We start from the raw sequence: 25159 nt of genomic DNA on the forward strand, positions 1-25159 counted from the left end.
ATTGTCAGTTGTAAGTTCCTTGATGGGAGAAAGCATGTCTATTGTATCGTCCTCTCCCAAGCGCTTAGTACAGTGCTCTGCACATAGTACTCAGTTCCTACCACCGACTGATTGACTAGCGCACTGCAATCATGTACTGACCACCATGCTCACCCTCCCTCAGAGAGACATGCACAGTGTGCTTTTAAATCACTGTGCCCCAATCTGCTCAGAAGATATGTTCCACCCAGACGGCAGTGACAGTTCTGAACCTCACAGCTGCTAACCTACAAATGGAAAATTGAAAAGGACCCACAAGCAGGTTTCCCTTGTTGATCCCAAAACTTCGATGACCCAGCCAGGTGTCTTGGGTATCTGTGGGCAGCAATATATCAAATAGCTCAGCACCCGGCAGTGTGGAGACTCTGTGTCAATGACTGTCAATAGCACTGCACTGTGTGGTACCCACTCCCAAAAAAGATTTAAGCCAAGTGTGTTGTTATAGTTTCCAAGAAAGCCCATTATCCAATTGCTTCTCTTTTTATTCACAGGCAGTGTGCTGAGATATCCTGAGTGTACAGTCTTAACACACTCTGTAGGGGAAAGGGGAGTTGGGGGGGGGGCGGGGGGAGAGGGAAGCATCTGAGCTCCACCTTGAGCACAACAAAAAGGATTCCGATAAAAACGTCGGAAGCATCAAAGCACCAGGTCCCGTGCAGCATAACCACCCAGCTGAGGAGGCAATTCCCCAGGAATGGAGTGAGTACCGATGTTTTCTGATTGCGTGGCTGGTATTCCTTTTCCTTCGGCATGTTGCTATGGTGACAGATTCATTTAGGATTGATTTACTAGCAGCTCTGGTAACCATCTAATTCAGCTGGTTTATTTGTATGCATGTTCCCTATTGCTATAGGAGAGGAGGGGTGGACTGCAAAGGAATAAGATGGTTTCATTTTGCCTCATTCCCTCCTGGTAATTTGTGCCTCTTGAAGATGATTTTTGTGACTAGGCATATACCAAGCTTGCTTCCCCTGCCTTGTTACTACACTTTCGGTTTGGTGTTTTCCTGATAATTAGCTGCAACAGCCATTATTTCAGAATCATAACTGTGTCAGCATTATTGGTCTGCAGCTGAAGAAAAAGCTGACTGCGGCTAAGCAGGGCTCATGGCTAACATGAAATATTTGCAGGAAGGAAAGTGACTTAATGAGTCATCTGTGCTAGGAGGCAGTGCCCAGCTCACCTGAAACACAATCAGAGAATCTGAAAAAAAATCTGACTTGATCTGGCACCTGAAAAGAAGGGGGACAGATGTTTGTTATCAGAGGGAAAAATCCCATAAGCTTTGAGCCAAGTGTTGAATTTCAGCATTCAGCCCTGTAGCCATAGCATAAAAGGGGTGGGGCAGCAACAAATGTGAGCAAAGAAGTTCACAGGAGAACAACAAAGGACAAAATGCTTCTGAACTAACCTTCCTTTCCATCTTTCTCATTGTCTCTCCTACCGCTCTGGGAGGATGTGGCTATTTCACACTGGAGACAGCTAGGAACTCAAAGAGAGTCAGCATTTGAGTCAGCTAGAAATGCAACTCTCCTTCTCCTTTCTCCTTAGGGTTGGGCCTCTGTGAAATTCTACTTCTCTCCATAAGTGATAACATGGTTGGGGTAGTATTTGGAGAACAGGTGGTATTAACTCGGCACAACCTCCTTTCTCTTTTCAAATCTTCTCCAGTAGAGATCATTTGATCTGCATAGGAAGGAGCCCAGCACCATTCCCTGTCGTAGTTGGATTTCTCAGCTTGGCACAAAGCTAACCTTCTAGCAGTGTTCAAAAGAAACAGAATATCCCAGGGGTACTGCTTGGATAGTAACAGAGAGGGAGAATTCCCTAGACCCAAACAAAGACCTGGTTAACGAACCAAGAGGACCTGGTCTGTTGGGGGACTTGGAGTCAAATATCTGGCCACCTTTGCCTCCCACGTGGTCCTTTCTGATTCATCTGAGACAAAAATTGCCTTTTGCCAATGGTGAAATTTCAGTAACCTTGCTGAGATGAACTGTCACACGTTCACTTAGCTAACTGCTGTATCTCGGATGTTTCCTGCAGTAGCGTTCATTTCACTTCAGAGAATGCTTCTTCACTTTAATGGTCTGATTTAGATTGGCATTGTAGTATTATGCCTCATATAATACTTAGCCTTCTGTTGCACAATAAATGTGTAATAGTATGCTGTACCTACGCAATTATTTACTCATCCAGATCCACCTTTTCTCAGTTTCCACAAACTGAGAATTCTCTGGTTCAGGCTTTGGCTGTTTCATGTCAAGCCTACTGCACCTTATCCAGCAGTAGTATTTATTTGACATCTAATGTGTGCAGAGCCCGGTGCTAAGTGCTTGGGAGAGTTCACGAGTTTATGAGAAGACAGGTTAGCAGTTTGGATGGAGAGGAAAAGGTGGATCTTGGCGATGTTGTGAAGGTGAGACTGGCAGATTTGGTGATGGATATGTAGGGTGAATGAGAAAGCGGAGTAAAGGATGATGCCAAATTTGCGGGCTTGGGAGACGGGAAGGATGGTTGTGCCGTTCACAGTGACGGGAAAGTCAGGGAGAGGACAGGGTTTGGGAGGGAAGATAAAGAGGATCCTGTCTTCCCATATAATGTCAAGCATTACAAAAATTGGGGTATTTGTCACAAGTGCTTACTATATGCAAAGCACCATGCTAAACACTGGGGTGGATAGTTTATGTAAGTGGCATTGTTAGAAAGGTTTTACAATTAAAGAATGGAGTCTGAACATCTGGGTCTCCCAGCCATAAAGAAGGTTGAGAACTATATTTGACCTGTGCACAGTGCTCTGCACACGGTAAGCACACAGTTGGTACAATTGACTGACTGTACTGACTGACTGTAGTCAATAGTTAGTACGATCGCCCATCTGCCAAGCTAGCTCTCTTCCTCCCTTCAAGGCCCTGCTGAGAGCTCACCTCCTCCAGGAGGCCTTCCCAGACTGAGCCCCTTCCTTCCTCTCCCCTTCGTCCCCCTCTCCATCCCCCTCATCTTACCTCCTTCCCTTCCCCACAGCACCTGTATATATGTATATATGTTTGTACATATTTATTACTCTATTTATTTATTTTACTTGTACATATCTATTCTATTTATTTTATTTTGTTAGTATGTTTGGTTTTGTTCTCTGTCTCCCCCTTTTAGACTGTGAGCCCACTGTTGGGTAGGGACTGCCTCTATATGTTGCCAATTTGTACTTCCCAAGCACTTAGTACAGTGCTCTGCACATAGTAAGCGCTCAATAAATACGATTGATGATGATGATGACTGACACTTACTCTCTTATGAATCTTGATGTTCATCTACAAATTTAACCAAACCCATTTTGAACCTTCTGATACTTTCTACCTACATAACTTCCTGCAGTAATGACTTCCATCTGCTTACCATCCACTGTGTGATTTTTGTTTGCATTGATCCTTCTACCCTCAAGTTTGGGTGTCCTTTCATCTTGGTTTTATGGGATTTGGTGAATAGTAAATTCCATGTTCAATCATCTCAACCTTTCATAATTTTATAGAATATCATTATGTCTCCATTCAGGCTGTATCTTTCCAGAATGAAGAGCCCTAACTCTTTCAACCTGTTCCTATAAAGAAGCTTCTTAATTCATTTGATCATCTTGGCTGTTCTTTGTTCCTTCTGCAGCTTTTATGTCCTTCCTAAGATTCAGCAACCAGAACTGCAAACAAGATTCAACAATATGTCAAGGCATTATAGAAACCATTGAATACTCCTTATCATTTAAATCAGTCCTGTAAATAACTATAGGAGACTTGCCACTTCACCATCCCCTTAGCAGGAACACCGGCAGCAAAATAAATGAAATCAGCATTCTTGTACTGTAACCATCCCAGGATTTGTGAATACCATGTTGGGCCAATGTAGACATTGAGTCTGGAGTAATAATAACAATCATAATAATAATAATGATGACATTTGGGCATTCATTAAGCACTTACTATGTGCAAAGCACTGTTCTAAGCGCTGGGGAGGAAACAAGGTGATCAGGTTGTCCCATGTGGGGCTCACAATCTTAATCCCCATTTTACAGAGGAGGTAACTGAGGCACAGAGAAGTTAAGTAACTTCCCCAAAGTCACACAGCTGACAAGCGGTGGAGCCAGGATTTGAACCCATGACCCCTGACTCCCAAGTCTGTGCTCATTCCACTGGGCCACGTGTCTGAAGATGATGCAGCAGATAGTGAGACTTTATCCCTATGTAGGTTGTAGCTGGGAAGAAGAAAATGGAAAGATATCCATTCACTGATATTAAATAGCACAACATTCACCTTGGTACAAGCTCTGTTATCATCCTGCTAAATTATTGCATTAGGCTTTTGGCTGGTCTCCCAGCCTCCAGCTTCTCCCTCCTCCACTTCTCCCTGCTCCAATCTATGCTACATGCTGGTACACAGATTATCTTCCAGAAGCAGCCCTCCTCTACTCAAAACCTTCCACAGTCTCTCTGGGTCTCTTCGCATCAAACAATCTCCTCCCAATTAGCTTTGAGGTTCCTCCACCATCTACCCCCCCCACTTTACATATTTGCTCTTTTCTCCTGCCCTTTCCCAACTCATTGTCTTTGTTCCCCTCAAGCCAAACTTCTAGCTGTACCTCTCTCTCGACTCTCCTGTCTCAGTCCCCTTGTTCATACTGTTCCACTGGTATGGAACACCCTCCCTCCCCACATCAGGAAGACCACAGCTCTCCCCTCATTCAAAAACCTAAGATCCTACCTCATCCAAGAAGCTTTCCTCGATTAATTTACCAGGACCTAGAGCAATATCAACACTTCAGCCAACTTTAGCACTTGTGAAAGAATGTACACCCTCCTTAAAACAAACTTATATTTGTATATCTATATATATGTATATATATAGAGAGATAAAGAAATATAAAATAACTAAAATTATGTGCCCTCTTCAACAAAAACTGATTTTCATATATCATTGTACAGTTAGTGCTTCCTGCTTAGAAGATTAGCCTTATGTTGATTTCCATTCCTGAGAGGGAATATAGCTCTTACACATACCTCTCTCTTTGTTCTACTACAGAACAGCCCAAGGTTTAGAAAGAAGGTTTCTTTAAGTTACTTTTTGCTTTCAAGAGCTGGAGTCAGCCAGAAGGAACTGGGCTGAAAAACTCTAGAATGAAACCTGTGGCTTTAATATGGTATAGAAAGAAAATGGGAGGATATAAGCATGAATAAGGAATTAATGTGATGTTTTGGAAGGCTTTGACCACAGCTGCAACTTCTTCCTCAGTAAAAACATAGCCTGAAATGGGAAATAGAAGACCCTGTAATATTCTAGTTTCCACTCTGTTTTCTTTCCCTAATCTGTTAAACAAGTAGAATTGTTTTTTTATTATTACTATGCACTATGTGCTAAGTGCTGGGGTCGACTAAAAGTTATGAGATTGGAGCGAGTCTCTGTCCCATATGGGGCTCACAATCTATCTCATCTCCACTTATCTGCGTTGTGACCTTGGGCAAGTCATTTAACTTCTCTGTGCCTCAGTTCCAAAATCTGCCCAATAGGGATTCAATGCCTGTTCTCCCTCCTACTTAGACTGTGAGCCCTATGTGGAACCTGATTATTTTGTATTTACCTCCGCGCTTAATATAGTGCTTGGCACATAGCAAGCACTAAACAAAAAAGCACAATTATTATTATTATTACAAATGAGGAAAGCGAGGCCCAGAAAGGTTAAATGACTTGTCCAAGGTCACACAGTAGTCTAGTGGCAGAGCTGGGATTAGAATCCAGGTCTCCTCATCGCCAGTCCCGTGCCCTCTCCACTAGGCTGCACGTCCATCTTTATCCTGGCATTCAGGAGAATGTGTTCAAATATCCTGCAGTAAGTGAGATGGTCCCAAATTTTAGGCTGCTGTCCCGCCAGGTAAAATATGGCCAATGGGGGCGCCTCCAAACTCCTGCTATTGGTTGGGAAGGCTTGAAAAACCAATGCTAGTGACTGTGGGCTGCTCAGTATAGGGCAGCAGGAGTGGGTAATTGGAGAGAAAAGGCAGTTGAGGCTGTCAAGTCCTTTGCCTCTGCCAACCCTCCTTACCTCTTGCTGCAGCTGTCCCATCCGCTTCCTTCCAGAAGTTTCTGGCTTGGTCGGAACTGAGCCTGACCCTGTGAGTGGGCGTTCCTGGGTTCTAATCCAGGCTCAGCCACTTGTCTATCGTGTGACCTTGGGAAAATCACTTCAATTCTCTATGCCTCAGTTACCTCACTTGTAAAATGGGGATTGAGACTGTGAGCCCCACGAGGGACAGCCTGATTACATTGTATCTTCCCCATTGCTTAAAATAGTGCCTAGCGCATAGTAAGCACTTAACAAATCAATCAATCAATCGTATTTATTGAGCACTTACTGTCTGCAGAGCACTGTACTAAGCACTTAGGAAGTACAAGTTGGCAACATATAGAGACGGTCCCTACCCAACAGTGGGCTCACAGTGTAGAATACCATTATTATAATTATTAAATGGGGATTCAAAACCTGTTCTCCCACTCCCTGTGAGCTTGATGAGGGTTAGGGTCTGTGTCTGATGTGATTACCTTCTATTTTCCCTCAGTGCTTAGTACAGTGCTTGGCACAGAGTAAGCTCTGTCTCCCCTTTCTAGACTGTGAGCCCATTGTTGGGTAGGGACCATCTCTATATATTGCCGACTTGTACTTCCCAAGCACTTAGTACAGTGCCTCGACTGCCTCTCCTCTTTTCACTTCCCTTATAATAATGGCATTTATTAAGTGCTTATTATGTGCCAACCCCTGTATTTAAGCCCTGGGATAGATAGAAGAAAATACACTTTGACCTAATCTAAGGGGAAGAATGGATATTTAATTCCCATTTTACAAATGAAGAAACTGAGGCTCAGAGAAGCTTAGGGACTTACCAAGGTCACACAACAGGCAAACAGCAGAGCTGGGACTAGAACCCAAGTCTGCTGACTCCCTGTCCCCTGCTCTTTCCACTAGGTCTGACTCCTATCATCTCTTACCCATGTCAGACAGTGCGTGTGTCCATGCGTGCATGTGTGTGTGTGTACCTATTTCTCCCAGGAGTTGCTTCTTTGTAGAACCATGTGTTAGGAAGAACTCACATTGTGTTATACACCTTGCATACAACCATTTCCTCTGACAAAGTGTTGCACTGAAGCCAGATATCTGCACACTGTGGGAAGAACATTCCCCAATTTGGCATAGAGTTAGTCAACTAGAGGTCGAATGATTCAAAACGACAGAATTAGAAAACATTCTTCCCACAGTGCGTACTAAAAACACACATTCTGGTAGAATTGAGTGTATTTAAGTCATCCCAACACCTCAATGTTTCTTTCTGTTGCTACATCTCTAATCTCTCCACCCCTCGCTCTCTCTTTTTGTATTCTATTTCCCTTTTCTGGTCCCCAGTCACCTTGCATGGAAGCTCCATCCCCATATCTAAACTGTGAGCTCATCGTGGGCAGGAATGTGTCTGTTATAGCATACTGTCCCAAGTGCTTAGTACAGTGCTTTGCACACAGTAAGCGCTCAAAAATACGATTGAATGAATGAATGATTATCCCTCTTGGCATGCCAGGTAATATGGTCACTTTAACTCAGAGTCAAAGAAAATTAAGTCCAAACAAACATTCAAAGTATTTAGGGAAATAAAGCTCATTATCCCTGCTGGGCTAAGAGGAATGAGGTATTTTTCAAGAGAAAGGTTGATACAGATTGATAGTTATCCAACAGCCAGATAAACACTTCAGAAAAGAGTAGTTTTCATAAGCACCAGGTGTACTGTAATTAATTGTATTGTGCCCAAATGTACTTATACTCTAAAGAGAACATTACTAATGGTTTGGTTTACTGTGGCAGCTCAGAGTTAATGCATAAGTCACAGAATTGACTGCGGACATCGGGGTTTCAATGTCAAGCCTTATTTTTCTCTTGAAATTATTTTTGGAACAGGACACAGTTCATTATGTACCTAGCTAGTGATATTGTCCTCAGATAGATGCCTGCCACTGTATCTCTTATCAGCTTTCTGACATTTAAAAAAATAAAGAGTCCACAACTTTCCACCTGCTCCCTACCCCGCTCCATCTTAGAGTAATGGAAACGCCATCATTTCTGATACTTCAGACTCCACTGGAAAAAGGTGAGCCAGATTCCCAGCAAGTACCAAGGTGGGGGAAGGGGTTGGGTAGAGTATATTACCTTACATCGAGACATTACGAATAAAAATCCACCACACCTCACAGTGGTATGGGGATGAACTGCCAGAAATCAGGAAGTGCCTGCTGGGACGAGGCCAACAGTGGCAAAGTTGTCTGACCAAAGAACCACCTAGGGTTCCTCATGAGGTAGGCGGGTTCGGTGGGAATCTTGAAAATATCTGGTCAATGTGGGTTGAAGACCACAGCTGTTACCAAGGTATCGATAATAATAATAATAATAATAATAATAATAATAATAATAATAATAATAATAATGGCATTTGTTATGATCTTACTATGTGCCAGGCACTCTACTAAGCACTGGGGTGGATACAAGCAAATCGGGTTGGACGCAGTCCCTGTCCCACATGGGGCTCAGAGTCTCAATCCCCATTTTACAGATGAGGGAACTGAGGCCCAGAGAAGTGAAGTGACTTGCCCAAGATCACACAGCAGACAAGTGGCAGAGCTGGGATTAGAACTCATGACCTTCTGACTCTCGGGCCCATGCTCTGTCCCCTATACCATGCCGCTTCTCGCAACTGCCTGCTGGCCTATGGCTGTGTGGTACAGCCTCGACACTCTGCTAGTCACTCTGCCCATAAATTTTTTTTTTTGTAATATTTTTGCAAGCATGCACCCCTGTCTGCCTACTTGCTTGTTACATTTATCTTCCCAGGAGAAATGTGACTGGTGGGAATGAGAGAGTGCATAGGGCCCCATGCCAATTATGAGCACTAAAATCAATTCTATCGCTCAGGTTCTCAGCCCTGAAGTATCTGTGTCTGGGCCGAAGCTCATTTGTAGTTTACGCCACCATCACCCCTAATGACAAATGAACGTGGATGATTTAGGAATGAGATTTCTAATGCTAAATGTATTCTAATCCCTACTCCAAATAATTTCTATGTCCCACACTTCCAGTTCTAACTAGTCATACAAAGGAGCAGATACAAGTTAATTGTGTTGAACACAGTCTCTGTCCTACATGGGGCTCACGGTCTTAATCCCCATTTTACAGATGAGGCACCTGAGGCACAGAGAAATGAAGTGACTTGCTCAAGGTCACACAGCAGACAACTGGCGGAGCCGGGATTAGAGTCTTTCTGACTCCCAGGTCCGGGCTCTATCCACTAGGCTACGCTGCTTCTCTGGGGCTCTCCCCAGAACTGGCACCTGTTTCTGGTGGAGAATCACTGTCCAAGGGACAAGGACACCAACTACACGGCTCCTGAGTCACAAGGAAAAGATAAGAGCAAAGTCCTCAATCCCAGACCCCTCCTCCAGTTCTGGCTCAAACAGTGCTTCTCCTAGGTCAATCAATAAATCATTGATATTTACTATATGCAGAATACTGTAATGAGCTCTTGGGAGAGTACAACAGGACAGAGTTGGTTAGACACATACACTAGCATTTGTCCTCATGTTCAAGGATAAGAAAGTCACCTTTCTGAGCTCATTCTAATGGAAGGAAGCACAATTTCTCCCTTCTCTCAGCAACATGAAATTGAAAAGGGACTTCTTTGCAGTTTGGAAAAAAGAGATCCAGTAAGTTTTTGTAATTAATGTATTTATAGTGGCCTTTAAATATACTGTTATCATCAATTTGTACTTGTAAATCTTCCATATGATCATGGAACGGGGCTAATGCATCCATTCCTATTTGAGGGAATTGATCCAATGGCAAAATTGAAAAAGCTGTGAAACAGGGATGTTTCATCTCCATTAGCAGTAGATTTGAGGTAGATGCGCATGTGTTGACATTATAGGGTAACTTATTTTTTCTAATGATTTTGTGATATATACATAACTCTGTTTTCCCTATTCTTCTGTGAGCTCCTGAATTGCGGGTGTATTCTGTTTGAAAGAATGAATACATCTTTGAAGGTCCCTTTTATACATTTCATATTTTCCATTTAAAGGTAGGGCTTGGAAACTTTCCTTTTACAGTTTTGGAATTTTTTTTAGACCACTCTCTTCAATTTAAAATCCTATTTAAAGTAAAATGTTAGAAGGTGACATTTCTTTATTGGTCTGTCAAAAAGAGAAACTTTTAAATAATAATTGTGGTGGCATTTGGTAAGTGTTCACTATGTACCAAGCATTGTACTAAATGCCGCGGTAGATCTAAGATAAGCAGGTCTCACATTGGGCTCATGGTCTAAGTAGGAGGGAGAACAGGCATTTTGCAGATGAGGGAAACTGAGGCACAGAGAAGTTAAGTGACTTACCCAAGGTCATACAGCAGGCAAGTGGTAGAGCTGGGCTAGAGCTGGGCTAAGAAGGCAGGTCCTCTGACTTCCAGGCCTATGCTCTTTCTACTAGGCCATGCCAGTAGTTGATCTCCTCATATAACCTGATTCCCCTATTGCCACAATACTAGCTTTTCATTTTATCTTACATTCTTTGACTGAAAGATAAACCAAAGATTGTTTTTCTTGGCAATCGGATACCCATTCTCCAAGAGGGGACATTGGCCAAAGTTATTAGCACAAATGCTTTCTAAATTGTGAAATTTTCCTGGCTGGAGAGATAGGTCTTGTAGAAAATATAGCTAGCCAGTGCACTGTTAGTGGTCAATGAATGAGTGTTATTAATAGCATCATTACTCTTAGAGTGCTAGGTTAACTTTTTACTAGGTTCAGTTGATTTGTTTGATCGTTCCAGGGCCACATCGGTTTGCCTTTCCATTCTCTTAAATGTTCCTGCCCCCGAAACCCACTGCTAAGCATGGTCCCCACTATAAACTATCACTTCATTGGATTTTCCTCAGGTTTTCTTACCAGTAAGTTCCAACAACATCCCCCTGACCTTTTACTGCTATTTTTGGAAATGAGGTCTGACAAGATGGGGCAAGGCCCAGGCTTCTTCTAGGTGCCCTTTGACAAAGACCATCTGGGCCCCTTGCAGTTTTACTGGGGAAAATGGAAAGGCACGGCGGCTCATTCCCACCGGTTGTCTGCTTGACTCAGATTCAGCAACAGCTGAACCTGGACTGAAAAGGGCCAACTGTCATGTCCAATCTTGGCCTTCTATATTGAGCATGTACTGAGCATGAGCCAGCCTGAACATGGAAGTCCAAGTCTTGAAAATGAACCAAGAGTAGTTGGAGGTCAGTGCAAAGGAAGCTGACCAGTGTGGCCAGACAGTCCCAATTCTGGGGTACTTGCTTATTTTTCTAGAATTTCTTGGGGCACAGTACAAAAACCCAGGTTGTATTTATGACCCAGAGAGAACAACTGTGCTCCCTCCCACTGAGACCCTGAACCCCATGTGGGACAGCGACCGTGTCCAACCTGATTAACTTGTATGTACCCCAACTCTTAGAAAAGTTCTTGACCTACAGTAAGCGCTTAACAAATACCACAATTATTATTTTTAATCATTAAGGAGACAGCTGGATTAAGTAGAAAACTTAAGCAGAAGTTAAGACGCTGGGCCTGCCAAAATGTCAATCACAATATTTGGTTAATGTTTTCCTCTGAAAGTTGAAATGAATGAATGAATATTTGTTAAGTGCTTACTATGTGCCAGGCACTGTACTTAGCCTACAATAGTAAGCGCTTAGCAAATACCATTTTTTTAAAAAAGCAGAACCTCCTCACCAAGGGCTTTAAGACACTCAATCACTGCCTTCCACATACTTATCAACTCTTATCCACTTACCCACCCAGTGGGTCTTCATTACTCTCAAGCCAACTACTCACTGGGCCTTACATCGCTCCTGCTGCTGACCTCTTGCTCACACCCTTACTTATCCATTCATTCATTCATTCATTCATTCAGTCGTATTTATTGAGTGCTTACTGTGTGCAGAGCGCTGTACTAAGCGCTTGGGAAGTACAAGTCCATTCTTTTCTCCCACTTCTCCCCTATCATGCTTCATTCATCTCAAGTTAACTTATTCACTATGGCCTCAAACTTCTTGCCCATAAACATCCCCTTTCCTTTGCCCTGCAAACCTCCCTGACCTCAGCACCAGACCTACCATCTTGGAAGTGTTTCTGAAATCCTACCTCCTCTTTCTCAATTCATTTTCCCAATTAGTATTTCACTTGAGTACTCATCCACTCATGACCACCCATAGCACTTTTGTGCCTATCAATCTCTGCTCTTTAAGCAATTGCTTTCCCACATATGCCATTTCTTCTATCTGTAAATTATTTTGTGCCTGTCTGACCTGTTAGATTTTAAGTTCCTTGTGAACAGGAATGTCATCTTATCTCTATTGAACTTTGTGAAGTGTTTAGTACAATGCCCAGCACACAACTAGGGCTTAATAAATGCTATTGATTGATTGATTGATTGATTCTGACTCATTCTCTCTTCCCAGCTGTTATTTTTCCAAATTGTGATGTCTCAGCTGCTAGAACTCTTTTTCTCAATTCCATTTTGTTCTCTTGGTGTGTTGCTGTGGCACTCTGATCGGAGGAAGCCAAAAAAGGCACAAGTTTTCAAAGGGTAATGGGCAGAAGCCAGGTGGAAAAAGGCAAGAAGAAGCTGGAATTACCTTTTCCTAGGATAAAGATGAATACACCTCCAAGAGAGAACTGGAGTTAGAAGAAGTGAGAGAAGGGCAAGGATAGCGAGCAGAACGGAGGAAATCACTGGGTACAAAAAATGGGGAAAGGGAAAGAGAAGATGTGGAACAGCTCTCAAGGTCAAAACTGTGGGAGAAAACATATTTTAATGAAACTGAGCAGCAAGCCTAGTTGAAAGTGCATATGCCTGGGAGTCAGAGGACCTGGGTTCTATTCCAGGCTTCACAATTTGTGTGCTGTGTGATCTTGGGCAAGTCACTTAACCTACCTGTGCCTCAGTTTTCTGACCTGCAAAATTCAATACGTGTTCTCCTTCCTACTTAGACTATGAGCCCTATGTGGGGCAAGGACAGAGCCCAACCTGATGATTTTATTTCTAGCCCAAAACTTACTACAGTGTTTGGCACATAGTAAGTGCTTAACTAATATTATTATTAGTCTCTAACAGATAAGTATTCTTTATTTCCTTAGAAAGATCTGGAAGGAGGATTTAGTTAGTCTTTTTTGTCTTCTCTGGGTTCAACTGCAGCTTTTGCCAAGCAGTGTGACCTAGTGGAAAGAGCACAGGACTGGGAATCTGGAAATTGGGTTTTTAAATGCAGCCTTGCTGCTTGCCCGCTTTGTGAGCATAAGCAAGTCACTTCAATTCTCAGTGCCTCAGTTTCTTCATCTGTAAAATGGAGATTAAATATTCTCCCTCCCTCTTAGACTTTCCACCACAAAGTGGGACAGGGACTGTTTCCAATCTGATTGTATTGTATTTACCCTAGCATTTGGCACAGTGCTTGGCACGGAATAAGTGTCACAACTATTATTATTAGTATTTTTGATCGCTTCTCTCTAGCTCACCTTTCTCGTATCTTTTACTCCCATTTATGTCACCCCTTTTTCTGTCACCCTCTTTGCTCCTTTAGTCACTGAAATCAATGAAAAAGATACCGGAAGAATCTGGAAAGACAATGGAAATTTCACCCTTCTGATTTGCCACCATCTTCCATTGATCAAGAGTAGTAGTAACATTTAATTAAGACCCAGCTAGGTCTCAGCTCCTGCACCAGCTCCGATTCCAATATGACGCCTGCCCTGTAGGTTTATAATTGAACTTGTGAATTTAATAATGAATATATTGTTTCCTGCTCTCCATCCCCTTAAGACTTTCTCCCTGTACCCAAAAGCCCAATGAAAAACTACATCAGAAAGAAAACCAGTCCAATGAGGAAAGGTTAAATTAATTTGGGGATTAAAGGAATTTAGACTAGAGAAAAGAAAGCTAAAGAGGGACTGAATGTTTGAAAATGTGTGAGGTTTGCATGGAGAGAATGTGGCCATAAGAAAAGAATCAAATCCACATTGGATCGAATCAGTGATCCATCCAGCCCAGTATTCTGTTTCAGATAGTAGCACCAAAGGACTGTTATGGTTTTTGAACGTTGAACGTTCCTCCTCAAAAAAACAAACCCAATGCTTTAATCCATTCTATTCCTTCCTGAATTTTCTAAGCAGCATGGTCTAATGGAAAGAGCACAGGCCTGGGAGTCAGAAGGACCTGAATTCTAATCCCAGCCCTGCCACTGGTCTGCTATGTGACTTAGGGCAAGTCATTCCAACTTGTACTTCCCAAGCGCTTGGTACAGTGCTCTGCACACAGTAAGCACTCAATAAATACACTTGAATGAATGAATGGATTTCACTTCTCTGTGTCTCAGTTACCTCTTCTGTAAAATAGGGACTATGAACCTCACGTGGACAGGGACTATGTGCAACCTGATTAGCTTGTATCTACCCCAGTGCTTAGTGCAGTGCTTGGCACACAGTAAGAACTTAACAAATGCCACTATTATTGTTATTCATATCTCTTCTGTGACCCATTACCGACCCCTCATCCATGAATGAATTCCAAGCCTTCTTGAATTTACTGATATTTTCTGTCTACACAATGTTCTGAGATAATGGGGAGGCATAAGATGGGACCACATGGTCCAGAGAGGCTCCACCATCAAGGCTGGGCGGTCTGTTGGGTCTGGTGGAAGTGTGAGAAGGTAGTGGCAGAGGGAGATGTCTGATGACTGGAATGCGACCCTCCTACCGCCTTGCCCACCATCAATGGGGAGAAGACCCGTCTCCACTGGAGAGGGATTGGGCAGGAGCAGCCCTTCCCAACTTTCACTGTTGGGAAGATCGTGACAGTTGATCATTAAACCCCACCCTCCCTAGAAAGGGGAGGACCCAAAGGACTAATTCTACCCAGCAGAAATGTACTGCAGCTATGGTTGATGCTGTTGTTCTTGTTTTGAAATTGTTTTTGCTTAATTTATCCAGTCATTTCTTTCCCAGTGTGTCTTTCCTCCCCCTGCCTTTTTTATGTGATATTTAAGTACTTACTATGTATCTGGCACAGTACTAAGCTCTGGGTACATACAAGCTAATCAGGATCAACACAGTCCCTGTCCCATATGGGCCACACAGTAAATCCCCATTTTACAGATGAGGTAACCGAGGCCCAGATAAATGAAGCGACTTGCCCATGGTTGCCCAGCAGATAAGTGTTGGAGCCACGATTAGAACACAGATCCTTCTGATTCCCAGGACCGTGCTCTATCCACTGGGCAATGCTGCCTTTTTAGATTGTGAGTCCCCTGTGGGCCAGGCATAGCATCCAAATCAATGTCTCTCTACCTTTCCCTAGCACTTAGTACAATGCTTGGCAAAAAGCAAGCACTTGAGTAGTACAATGAAGAAATATAATGAATTCCAATTTTTAACAGCTGTAGGAAGAAATATTTATTTGACTTGAGGCTGTCACCTTCAAGCTTCAGTGAGGGACAAAGGACTCCGGGTTCATCAGTTCTTCAAATTCACTGAGGACTAAACATGAGGAAAGGTGGTTCAGTTAGGATGGAAGAGATTTTGGTTGGCTATCTGGCAGGAAAAAATTACTGAGTCTTAAGGTGATGAAACACTAGAATGAGCTACCACCAAAGGATGTGTGTCTCTCTCTTTGAAGATTTTAGAGAAAAGAATTGACACCAACTGTCCTGGGCAGTTTACATTCATCTGCCTGGAAGCAGAGGCCTAGCTGATTCAATCTCTTCCCCCTCTGTGATTCTGCAAATTAGGTTAGGACCAAAAGAAATTAGTTTATCCTGACCCTAAAAGAAAGTAGGCTGTAGGCAAGTCACAATTTTAATAGAAATGGAAAATGTGAGTTAATAAAGCTGGGCCTTTTTTCGGGCTCCTAGAGGTTAATGTCATCAAATGCATTGCTTCCATGACATTGGTAAATGTGGGGAGGAGTGGCAAAAATATCACCGGTTGGTAACATGTTTGTCGGTTCAAGGTTTATGGTTTTTAATCTATCTGCAAGGCTGTTATAGAATTAGGGAAAGGAATGATGGGTGATAAGTGGCAGTGGGGTGATTTCTCCTAGACATGTGAATATTTGAGAATCAGAGATTGAGCAGGCTTATTATTTTGATATTTCAAAGTCAATCCCACAAATACCCCACTAAGTTAAAAAAAAGTTGGGCTTCTAAAGAGGAATTTCTTTTGGCTTGGTTTGAGGTTAGAGTATGAATGCATAAGCAAAGCTAGTCTCATGTGGGTTTGAAATTTGAACTGCAAGATTTGCAGATCTTTAATCCCTATTACCTAATCCTCTCCTTCGTGAATGCGTGATGGGTTTCTTTCTGAAAGAAGCCACTAAAATGATTAATGATCATGGCGACCATATGCAAAATCTGGGTCCAATTAACATGGAAAACTGAAAAGCTACAAGCAAGACGATCAACAGCTTATTCTTTGAGCATTGTCCTAATTTAGTACAGTGCTCTGCACACAGTAAGCGCTCAATAAATATGATTGAATGAATAAATGAATGTAAGGAGCTGCTCATTTCTTGGCTTAAAAGATCAACCACTAGTCTGGTCCTGTCACAGGTTGACTGTGGGATCATATATAAATCAGTGATCTGCTTCGTTCCTTTCATCAGCTGTTAGAGATCCCTGAAAGGTTTGGTGAAAAATTAGGTGAGTAGTTGATCTTCAAAATAAGTACCAAGTTGCCCATTTCATTTTTTAAGAAAAATAATCTACCTGACGAACTAAATTATTGACCATTCTATGGAAAAAGGGAAAAACACTAGTTTCTGCCCTGAGTTTCAAAGGTGGCCTAGGAAGAGATGAGGGTGATGAGTTTTACAGAGGAGGAGCTGAGGGAGGACTGAGGGGGGCAAGGGAAGAAAGGAGATAGAAATTGGAAAGAGGTACAGAAGACAGAGAGAGGCAAAGCAGTATGGGCTAGTGGACGGAGTATAGGCCTGGGAGTCAGAAGGATCTGGGCTCTAATCCCAGCTCTACCACCTATCTGCTGTGTGGCCTTGGGCAAGTCACTTAACTTCTCTGTGCCTTAGTTACTTCATCTATAAAATGGGGATTGAGACTGGGAGCCCTATGTGGGATAGGAACTGTATCCAAACTGATTATCTTCTATCTACCCCAGTGCTTAGTACAGTGCTTGACACATAGGAAACACTTAACAAATACCACAATTACCATTAGAGGAGACTTTTATCCATGAACATTTCTGGTAGGAAGGAGTTCTATTCTAATTTACATTTTTAATTTTGAATGGCAACTATCTGAGTAAGCCAAGCTCCAGAACTATAATGAAAGGAGTATCAGAGTACTGAATATCAACTCATAGCCTGCTATCATCAAAATGGTATTTCCAAAAGCTCATTTGTGCATGGTCAGTGAAAAGTCCAACACTCTTACCCTGGAAAATGTCTCGACAGTTGATCTTATCTATTCACCCTTGGAGGTCATCCAGTTCCAGAAGGTCCTCTCTAGCTCGAAAAAAAATCCAGAAAATTGGTCTGGTCCCATATTATGCCTAGTCCAGAGGATTCCCAGGAGGCTAGGATGTTTCTGGGATCAGCTCAAAAGATCAGGGTCATTCAAGAGCTTTTGGTGATGGAGACCAGAATTTAGGGGACCCAAATTAGGAGGGGGGAAAGCCAAAAAGAGTGGGAGAGAAAACAAGAATGGGGAAGAGGAGAAGGAAAGAGAGGAAGAGAAAGAGATGGAGGGGGGAGAGGTAAAAGAGAGGAAAAGGGAGAGAAAGAAAGGAACAAAGGAGAGGGGCAGAGGGAAAGGGAAAAAAGAGAGAAGAGAGGGAGAAGGTAGACTCACCATTGATGTTGTCCTTCCTGGCCCCATTGCCACAATCAACACTATTACCATTATCATTACTGTAGTTGTTAAGCACTTACTATTTGCCAAGCACTGTTCTAAACACTGCTGCAGTAGATACAAGGTAATCAGGTTGGACACAGTCCTTGTTCCACATGGGGCTCATAGTCTTAATCCCCATTTTATGGATGAGTTAAATGAGGCACAGAGAAGTTGTGACTTGCCCACTAAAGGCCACATGGCAGACATGTGGCGGAACCGGGATTAGAACTATGTCCTCTGACTTCCAGGCCTGTGCTATTTCTACTAGGCCAAGAGCTCACAGTCATAATCCCCATTTTACAGATGAGGTAACTGAGATACAGAGAAACAAAGCGAATTTCCCAAGGTCACACAGCAGGCGAGTGTCAGAGCCAGGATTAGAACCCATATCCTCTGACTCCCAAGACCAGGCTCTTTCCACCAGGCCACGCTGCTCCTCGGTCCAGGTAGATGCTTCAGTGGCCCTAGAGAAAAAGCCCAAGAAATGCCAGGAAGCCACTGCCGCTTCTGCCCACAAAGATGGGCCAATTCAGCCGTGGTGATGGTGGGAGCGGCAAGAGCAGCTACTGCGGTCAAAGAGGAGGAGGTGGACATAAAGAAGAAGAAAGGAGAGTCTGAGGTGTTTCTCCCACAATCCTCCTCCTCCCAGCTGCTACAGTTCAGGAAGCTCTTCCCAACTTCTTGGAATGAAGATGAAGCCTAATGAATCCCAACTGTAGGTCTTTCAGGTCGTGAGACAAAACCTTGCAAAGCACTATTGTCCCACCTAATGCCGGGCCTCATGTCACTTTATTTGAGGAGGGCAGGGGTGAGGTTGAGGAACTATGCACCCCGGAAATTTCCCAGGTGCATTTTCTCCGTCAGATATTCAAACACTGAAAGACAGTAGTCAAACACTGAGCAGGTTCATCTCCCAAAGTCCCTGCCTTCTTCGGGGCATACAGTCTCTAAAACTGTATGAACTGACCAGATCAAGTCTGCATCCCACAGATAGAAACAAAGGAGAACTTTGAGGTTTGTCCATTGCACTAAGGTACTGAATTCTTCCTAGACTGTCAGCTCATTGTGGGCGGGGAACCTGTCTATCAACTCTGTGGTATTGTATTTTCCCTAGTGCATACTGTGGTACTCTGTACACAGTAAGTTCTAAATAAATACCACTGATTGGTTGATTCCTAGGTCCCCATTTTAGGAATTCAGTGTAACGACGGCACAGTACCATGTGCTGGGTAAGGGGTGTACAATACCCAACACACTGTCAAACTCACCACTCTGGAATAAAAGGCAGTTGATAAATATGATGATTGATCTACAATTCACCTTTTCCATTTCTCTAATTTAAATCCATTTTGTCCCCAGAGTCAAGTGTTATTGTAGGAGGACTATGTCATTTACACCTTTTAATTAACAGCTACATATTGTGATATGAGACTATGGATTGTGATGACAGGGGAAAGACTGAGGAGCAACAGTAGCACAAATGAAAGCCCAAGCTAATTTCCTAGGAGGCCAGTCATGTTCTTCCCAAACTCTTATTGTAATTATTTATTTTGTGCCCCCCTACTCCCGATGTCTGATAGACGTACTGTTTTCTAGGGCTATTATTATGAGGTGAAAGCAAATTTTAAATCTACAAAACTGAAACAGTATTTGGCATTAAAAAACAAATGGGAGGCAGCATGGCCTAGTAGAAAGAACCTGGGCCTGGGAGTCAGAGGACCTGTATTCTAATTCCTGCTCCACCCCTTGTCTGCTGTGTGACCTTGGGCAAGTCACTTCACTTGTCTGTGCCTCAGTTACCTCATCTGTAAAAGGGGGATTAAGATGTGAGATTCATGTGGGATAGGGACTGTGTCCAGCCTGATAGGCTTGTATCTACCCCAGCGCTTAAAACAGTGGTTGACGCAGAGTAAGTGCTTAGAGCATTATCATCATTATAAACGTAGGCCTTCTAACTTACAAAGACATGGCATTTGTCCCAACTAATGAGGTAGTCACTGCAATTGTCAGAGCCGTGAAAAATAATTAAGCCCCTGCATCTGATGTCCCATCACTGAGATTGACAAGCGTGGAGGGGATCGGACATACTGCTCACAAACACAAGCTCTTTCATAATAGTAATAATAATGATACTTTTTAAGTGCTTACTATGTTCCAGGCACTGTACTAAGCGCTGGGGGTGGGTATAAGCAAATGGAACAAATGGAACAATGAGCAGATATATCACAGGATCTTAAAGGTGTTTCTTTCCCTGCCACGTTTAAGAAGAAAGATGAAATATCAGACTGTGGCAACTATCAAGGGATCACACTACTTTCCATTGCCAGGGAGATCCTAGTTGGCAAACTCTTGGCTCGGCTACTAACGAATATTGTTGACAGCATGCTACTGGAATCACAGAGTGGCTTCGGATCACAGCCCAGCATGACGAACATAATCTTTAGAGCTCATCAGACACAGGAAAAGTGCAGGAAGCAGCACCAAGACCTCTGTGTAGTTTTCATAAGTATTTGACACCATTAGTAGAGCTGGAGTCTGGAAACTGTTTAATAAATTCCCAGCTGGATGCTAGTAGCGAGTCCTGGTGGAGTAGAAGCTTCCTAAAGATCGTGAGACTAGGAAGCAAGACAAAAACAGTGACAGGTGCTTAAAAACCATGAACATGACAGCACAACAAAGGACAGTCATTGTGTATGCAGTACTGGCAGAACTGAGGATGACATGCAAATTCGTGAAGCGTTCCATATTTTTACCATTGATGTCTGTTTACTGGTTTTGATGTCTGTCTCCCCCCTTCTAGACCATGAGCCCGTTGTTGGGTAGGGATTGTCTCTATTTGTTGTTGAATTGTACTTTCCAAGCACTTAGTACAGTGCTCTGCACACAGTAAGTGCTCAATAAATGGGCGTCTGAGGCGAAGGAGGCAGGACCGGCTCGACGGAGGGGCGATCGGGGCGAACCGGGGCGGGAGATCGGTGTGGGGAGTCGGAAGGGGGACGGGACAGGAGCGGGCCTGACAGGAAAAGTGGGAGGGTGGGGTCGCGAAGGGCGGCCACGGGGGTCCCAGGAGAGGGAGACTTTGGGGGGTTTTAAGGCCTGAACCCGCACATCGCGGCGAAGGGAGGCAGGGTCTTTCGGGGGACACAGTGAAGTAATGCAGGAGGAGAGGAAGCCGGGAGGGAAGGAGCCATGAGAGAGAGTGAGACAGATAATAATAATCACGATGGCATTTATGAAGCACTTACTATGAAGCAGGGTGGCTCAGTGGAAAGAGCACGGGCTTTGGAGTCAGAGGTCATGGGTTCGTATCCCAGCTCCATCAGTTGTCAGCTGTGTGGCTTTGGGCAGGTCACTTCACTTCTCTGGGCCTCAGTTCCCTCATCTGTAAAATGGGGATTGAGACTGTGAGCCCCACGTGAGACAACCTGATCACCTTGTATCTCCCCGGTGCTTAGAACAGTGCTTTGCACATAGTAAGTGCTTAACAAATACCATTATTATTATGAAGCACTTTCTAGACTGTGAGCCCACTGTTGGGTAGGGACCGTCTCTATATGTTGCCAACTTGTACTTCCCAAGCGCTTAGTACAGTGCTCTGCACACAGTAAGCGCTCAATAAATACGATTGAATGAATGAATGAATTTAGTTTATTTGCAGATGTTTATTCTATTTATTTCATTTTGTTAATATGTTTTGTTTTGTTGTCTGTCTCCCCCTTCTAGACTGTGAGCCCACTGTTGGGTAGGGACCGTCTCTATGTGTTGCCAACTTGTACTTCCCAAGCACGTAGTACAGTGCTCTGCACACAGTAAGCGCTCAATAAATACGATTGATTGAATGAATGAATGAATAAATACGATTGAATGAATGAATGGAGCTCCCTTAGTGACCTTGTCAGGGACATACACACCCATAAGTGAGTTTTTCTGTCTGCGGTATATTAGTCAAGCACAAAGAACGACTATAGAGCTATGGTGGATAATTGTTTCTAAAGTTTGGATAATAGTACAAAATTGGCCCTGTTCTTGTCGGAAAATGCCAATTTCAATCTATTTGTCATTTTTATTTTTTCCAATCTGGGCCCAGCTGAATTTTTTTTTTCCCAGCAGATACCACCATAGTTAATGTTGCCCATCACCAGCAAATCGTCTCAAGTCATTCATTCAGTAAGCGCTGAATAAATACGATTGAATGACTTCATTCAATCAATCATATTTATTGAGCGCTTACCCTGTGCAAAGCACTGTACTAAGCACTTGGGAGAATACGTTAGAACAATAAACAGACACATTCCCTGCCCACAATGATCTTACAGTCTAGAGGGGGAGACAGACATAAATATAAATAAATAAATTACAATGAAGTCTCCAGAAAGTCTTTCCCACCTTCTCCTGTTTTGGAAGTCTCTAATCAATATTTCTTTATCTCTTTCCTTTTAACGCTCACACAGATTTCCCCTCTCCCTGTTTCTTGGATTTCAGGGCATATGTATGTATGGATTCCCTTGGTGGCTTCCACACCATCTTCTGTGCTCCTTACTTATATCCCCTGAACAATCCTTCTAGTTCAGAACTCTAGTTAGGTGAAAATCTTTGTATTCATTTAAGTATCTTCAACCCATCACTGGTTTTCCTGTCTGCTGGTAGAGTTCAGTACAATTCCCACCCCACCCCAGATCAACGTATATTTCACTTACCTTTAGCCTTTCTTCTTAGACTGTGTTTGTAAATAGTCTTAGTGACTCAATAAAAAATATCATGGAATTTCAGAGTATAATTTTGTAGTGAGAATGATGGTAATGAGCAAAATATGATGGTATGGAAATAATCAAATGGCTTTTCAAAGGCAAATCATGGTTCCTTTACTTGATCGGGAAGCTTGATTTTTCAAACTAATCACAATATTATGACTTGTACTCCTATGAAACCTTTGTTCCGAGCACGTTAGATTACTTCTTTAAAGTATCATTTTATTGTCTTCAGAGTAGCCTAATGAAATATATTGCATTTACTCCAGGAATATGTTAACTTAAAAATATATTGTTTTGCCCTTTTCAACTAGCAATCTGCTACTTTTAACATTAAAGTCCATAAAAAATACAGCAGGTCTTGACAAACCATGATTTGGTTCGTGCTGCTCAGAGGAGACCCATTAATTTGATTTATCTGAACAAGGGCAATAAAAATCCTCATGTAAAAGCTGCAATACACAGTCATAAATGGCCCTGTTAATTTCTCACATACTATTAGAGCAACATCAAAAACCTATTGAACCAAACCTAATGATCCTAATCCAAAGCATCTCATTCATTTCATATTGAGAACAGTAATTAAGCACTATGTCATATTTTCTATATTCATTTTCTTGAATCAAAACTTTGAGGTTTAATAACATGCAACATGTAGTTATTTGCTACTCTTCTTAGGAATGCTTAATTTTCTTCAATCAATAAAGCCAATTAAATGAGTGTCATTGATGCAATAGTTATATTTGTCCTAATGAGGGGCACACTGATTTATAAGGAAGGATTTTTGTCTGTTTAAAACAGCCCCAAATATGCACTTTACAAAGTCTAATGACTGTTGTATTAGCCATTGGATAAAGTATCAGAAATGGGCCATTTTTTAAAATGTGCTTTATTGGAATGTTTCTGGGATATTTAGCCTCAAGCATTCTAGAAAAAACAAGCAGAAGTCAATATATCAAGTCAAGTCAATCTATCTTGCTACTTTGATGTTTGCTTCCATGTTCATATTTTTATAAATATTCCTCTCTCTCCTCTCTTTTAATATTCATCAGTCATATTTATTGAGTGCTTACTGTGTGCAGAGCACTGTACTAAGCAGTTGGGAAAGTACACTACAACAATAAGCAGACACATTCCCTGCCCACAACAAACTTACAATCTATAGGAATTTAATGAATTTACACAGCACCCGTGACTGGCTTACTGAGTTACTTCTGTGCTTTAGGGGTTTACAGAGAGTGGAGCAGTTTTTCAAAATCAGCCAAGAGTGATGTGCACATCAGTGTGTGTTCCCATATGTCACCAGACCAAGTACCTCCCCAAAAAAGTGTTTCCATACAGAATTGGTCAGTTGGGACATAAGAGTACATCTCCATTCTTGGCAAGATGATTGAAAGCTTAGTATTCTCATGGATCCATCAATCAATCCATCAGTGGAATTTTCTGAGTGCTTACTGTGTGCAGAGCACTGGACTAAGCGCTTAGGAGAGTAAAATACAACAGAGTTGGTAGACATATTCCCCGCCCACAATGAGCTTCGATCTATAATCCAACACAAATAGCGTCACTTCTCAAGAAAGTCAGTTTTAAAGAAGATTCCAGTCTGGCATACCCGATTCGCATATTACACTATTCCACGCTACGTTAGGGTCTTGCAGTTTCTGAGGCTATTGCATATGTGGCACTGTTGGGATGCTTTTTAGAAATACCCACACCCAATTATCACAGTAAAGGAATACTGTTTAAATTATCCAAATCGTCATATACTGCTGATTAACATGAGAGAACATGAGGGTTACCAATTCCAGCTCTTAATTTCCACTGTGGTCCACACCTAAGGGCTTCTTGCTGTGAGCTGAGGGCAGAAGGTCCTGCAGCTCTGGTTTTCCCTTTTTGTGCACCTCTAGTTCCCTCCCTCTTCCCACCCCAACTCCTCCCCAGTAAACAACCGGACCCTACTTACAATGAACACCATTTGCCAAAGTGCAAAAGCTGCAGAGACGTATTTGGGACTTTATCTGCATTCATTCATTCATTCAATTGTATTTATTGAGCGCTTACTGTGTGCACAGCACTGTACTAAGCGCTTGGGAAGTACAAGTTGGCAACATATAGAGACAGTCCCTACCCAACAACGGGCTCACCGTCTAGAAGGGGGAGACAGACAACAAAACAAAACATATTAACAAAATAAAATAAATAGAATAGTAAATATGTACAGGTAAAATAAATAGAGTAATAAATCGACGGTGGGACAGGCGAGAACGAGGCACAGTGAGGAGGTTAGCGGCAGAGGAGCGGAGGGTGCAGGCTGGGCTGTAGAAGGAGAGAAGGGAGGTGAGGTAGGAGGGGGCGAGGTGATGGAGAGCCT

The 25159-nt window shown here is 42.7% G+C and overlaps 1 protein-coding gene across 4 annotated transcripts in view; it reads left to right on the plus strand.

Moving 5' to 3' along the window:
• The first annotated feature begins 684 nt into the window (after positions 1-684).
• The window catches only part of PALM2AKAP2 (PALM2 and AKAP2 fusion), a 467268-nt gene continuing 442793 nt past the window's right edge, over positions 685-25159 (plus strand). For all 4 annotated transcript variants that reach the window (XM_038770160.1, XM_038770164.1, XM_038770162.1 and 1 more), the window contains exon 1: positions 685-738. In XM_038770160.1, coding sequence (XP_038626088.1) covers positions 734-738 — 5 coding nt within the window. In that variant the 5' untranslated portion in view covers positions 685-733. The remainder of the gene's footprint in view (positions 739-25159) is intronic.

The sequence above is a fragment of the Tachyglossus aculeatus genome, chromosome X3, assembly GCF_015852505.1.
Source record: "Tachyglossus aculeatus isolate mTacAcu1 chromosome X3, mTacAcu1.pri, whole genome shotgun sequence".
Lineage (NCBI taxonomy): Eukaryota > Metazoa > Chordata > Mammalia > Monotremata > Tachyglossidae > Tachyglossus > Tachyglossus aculeatus.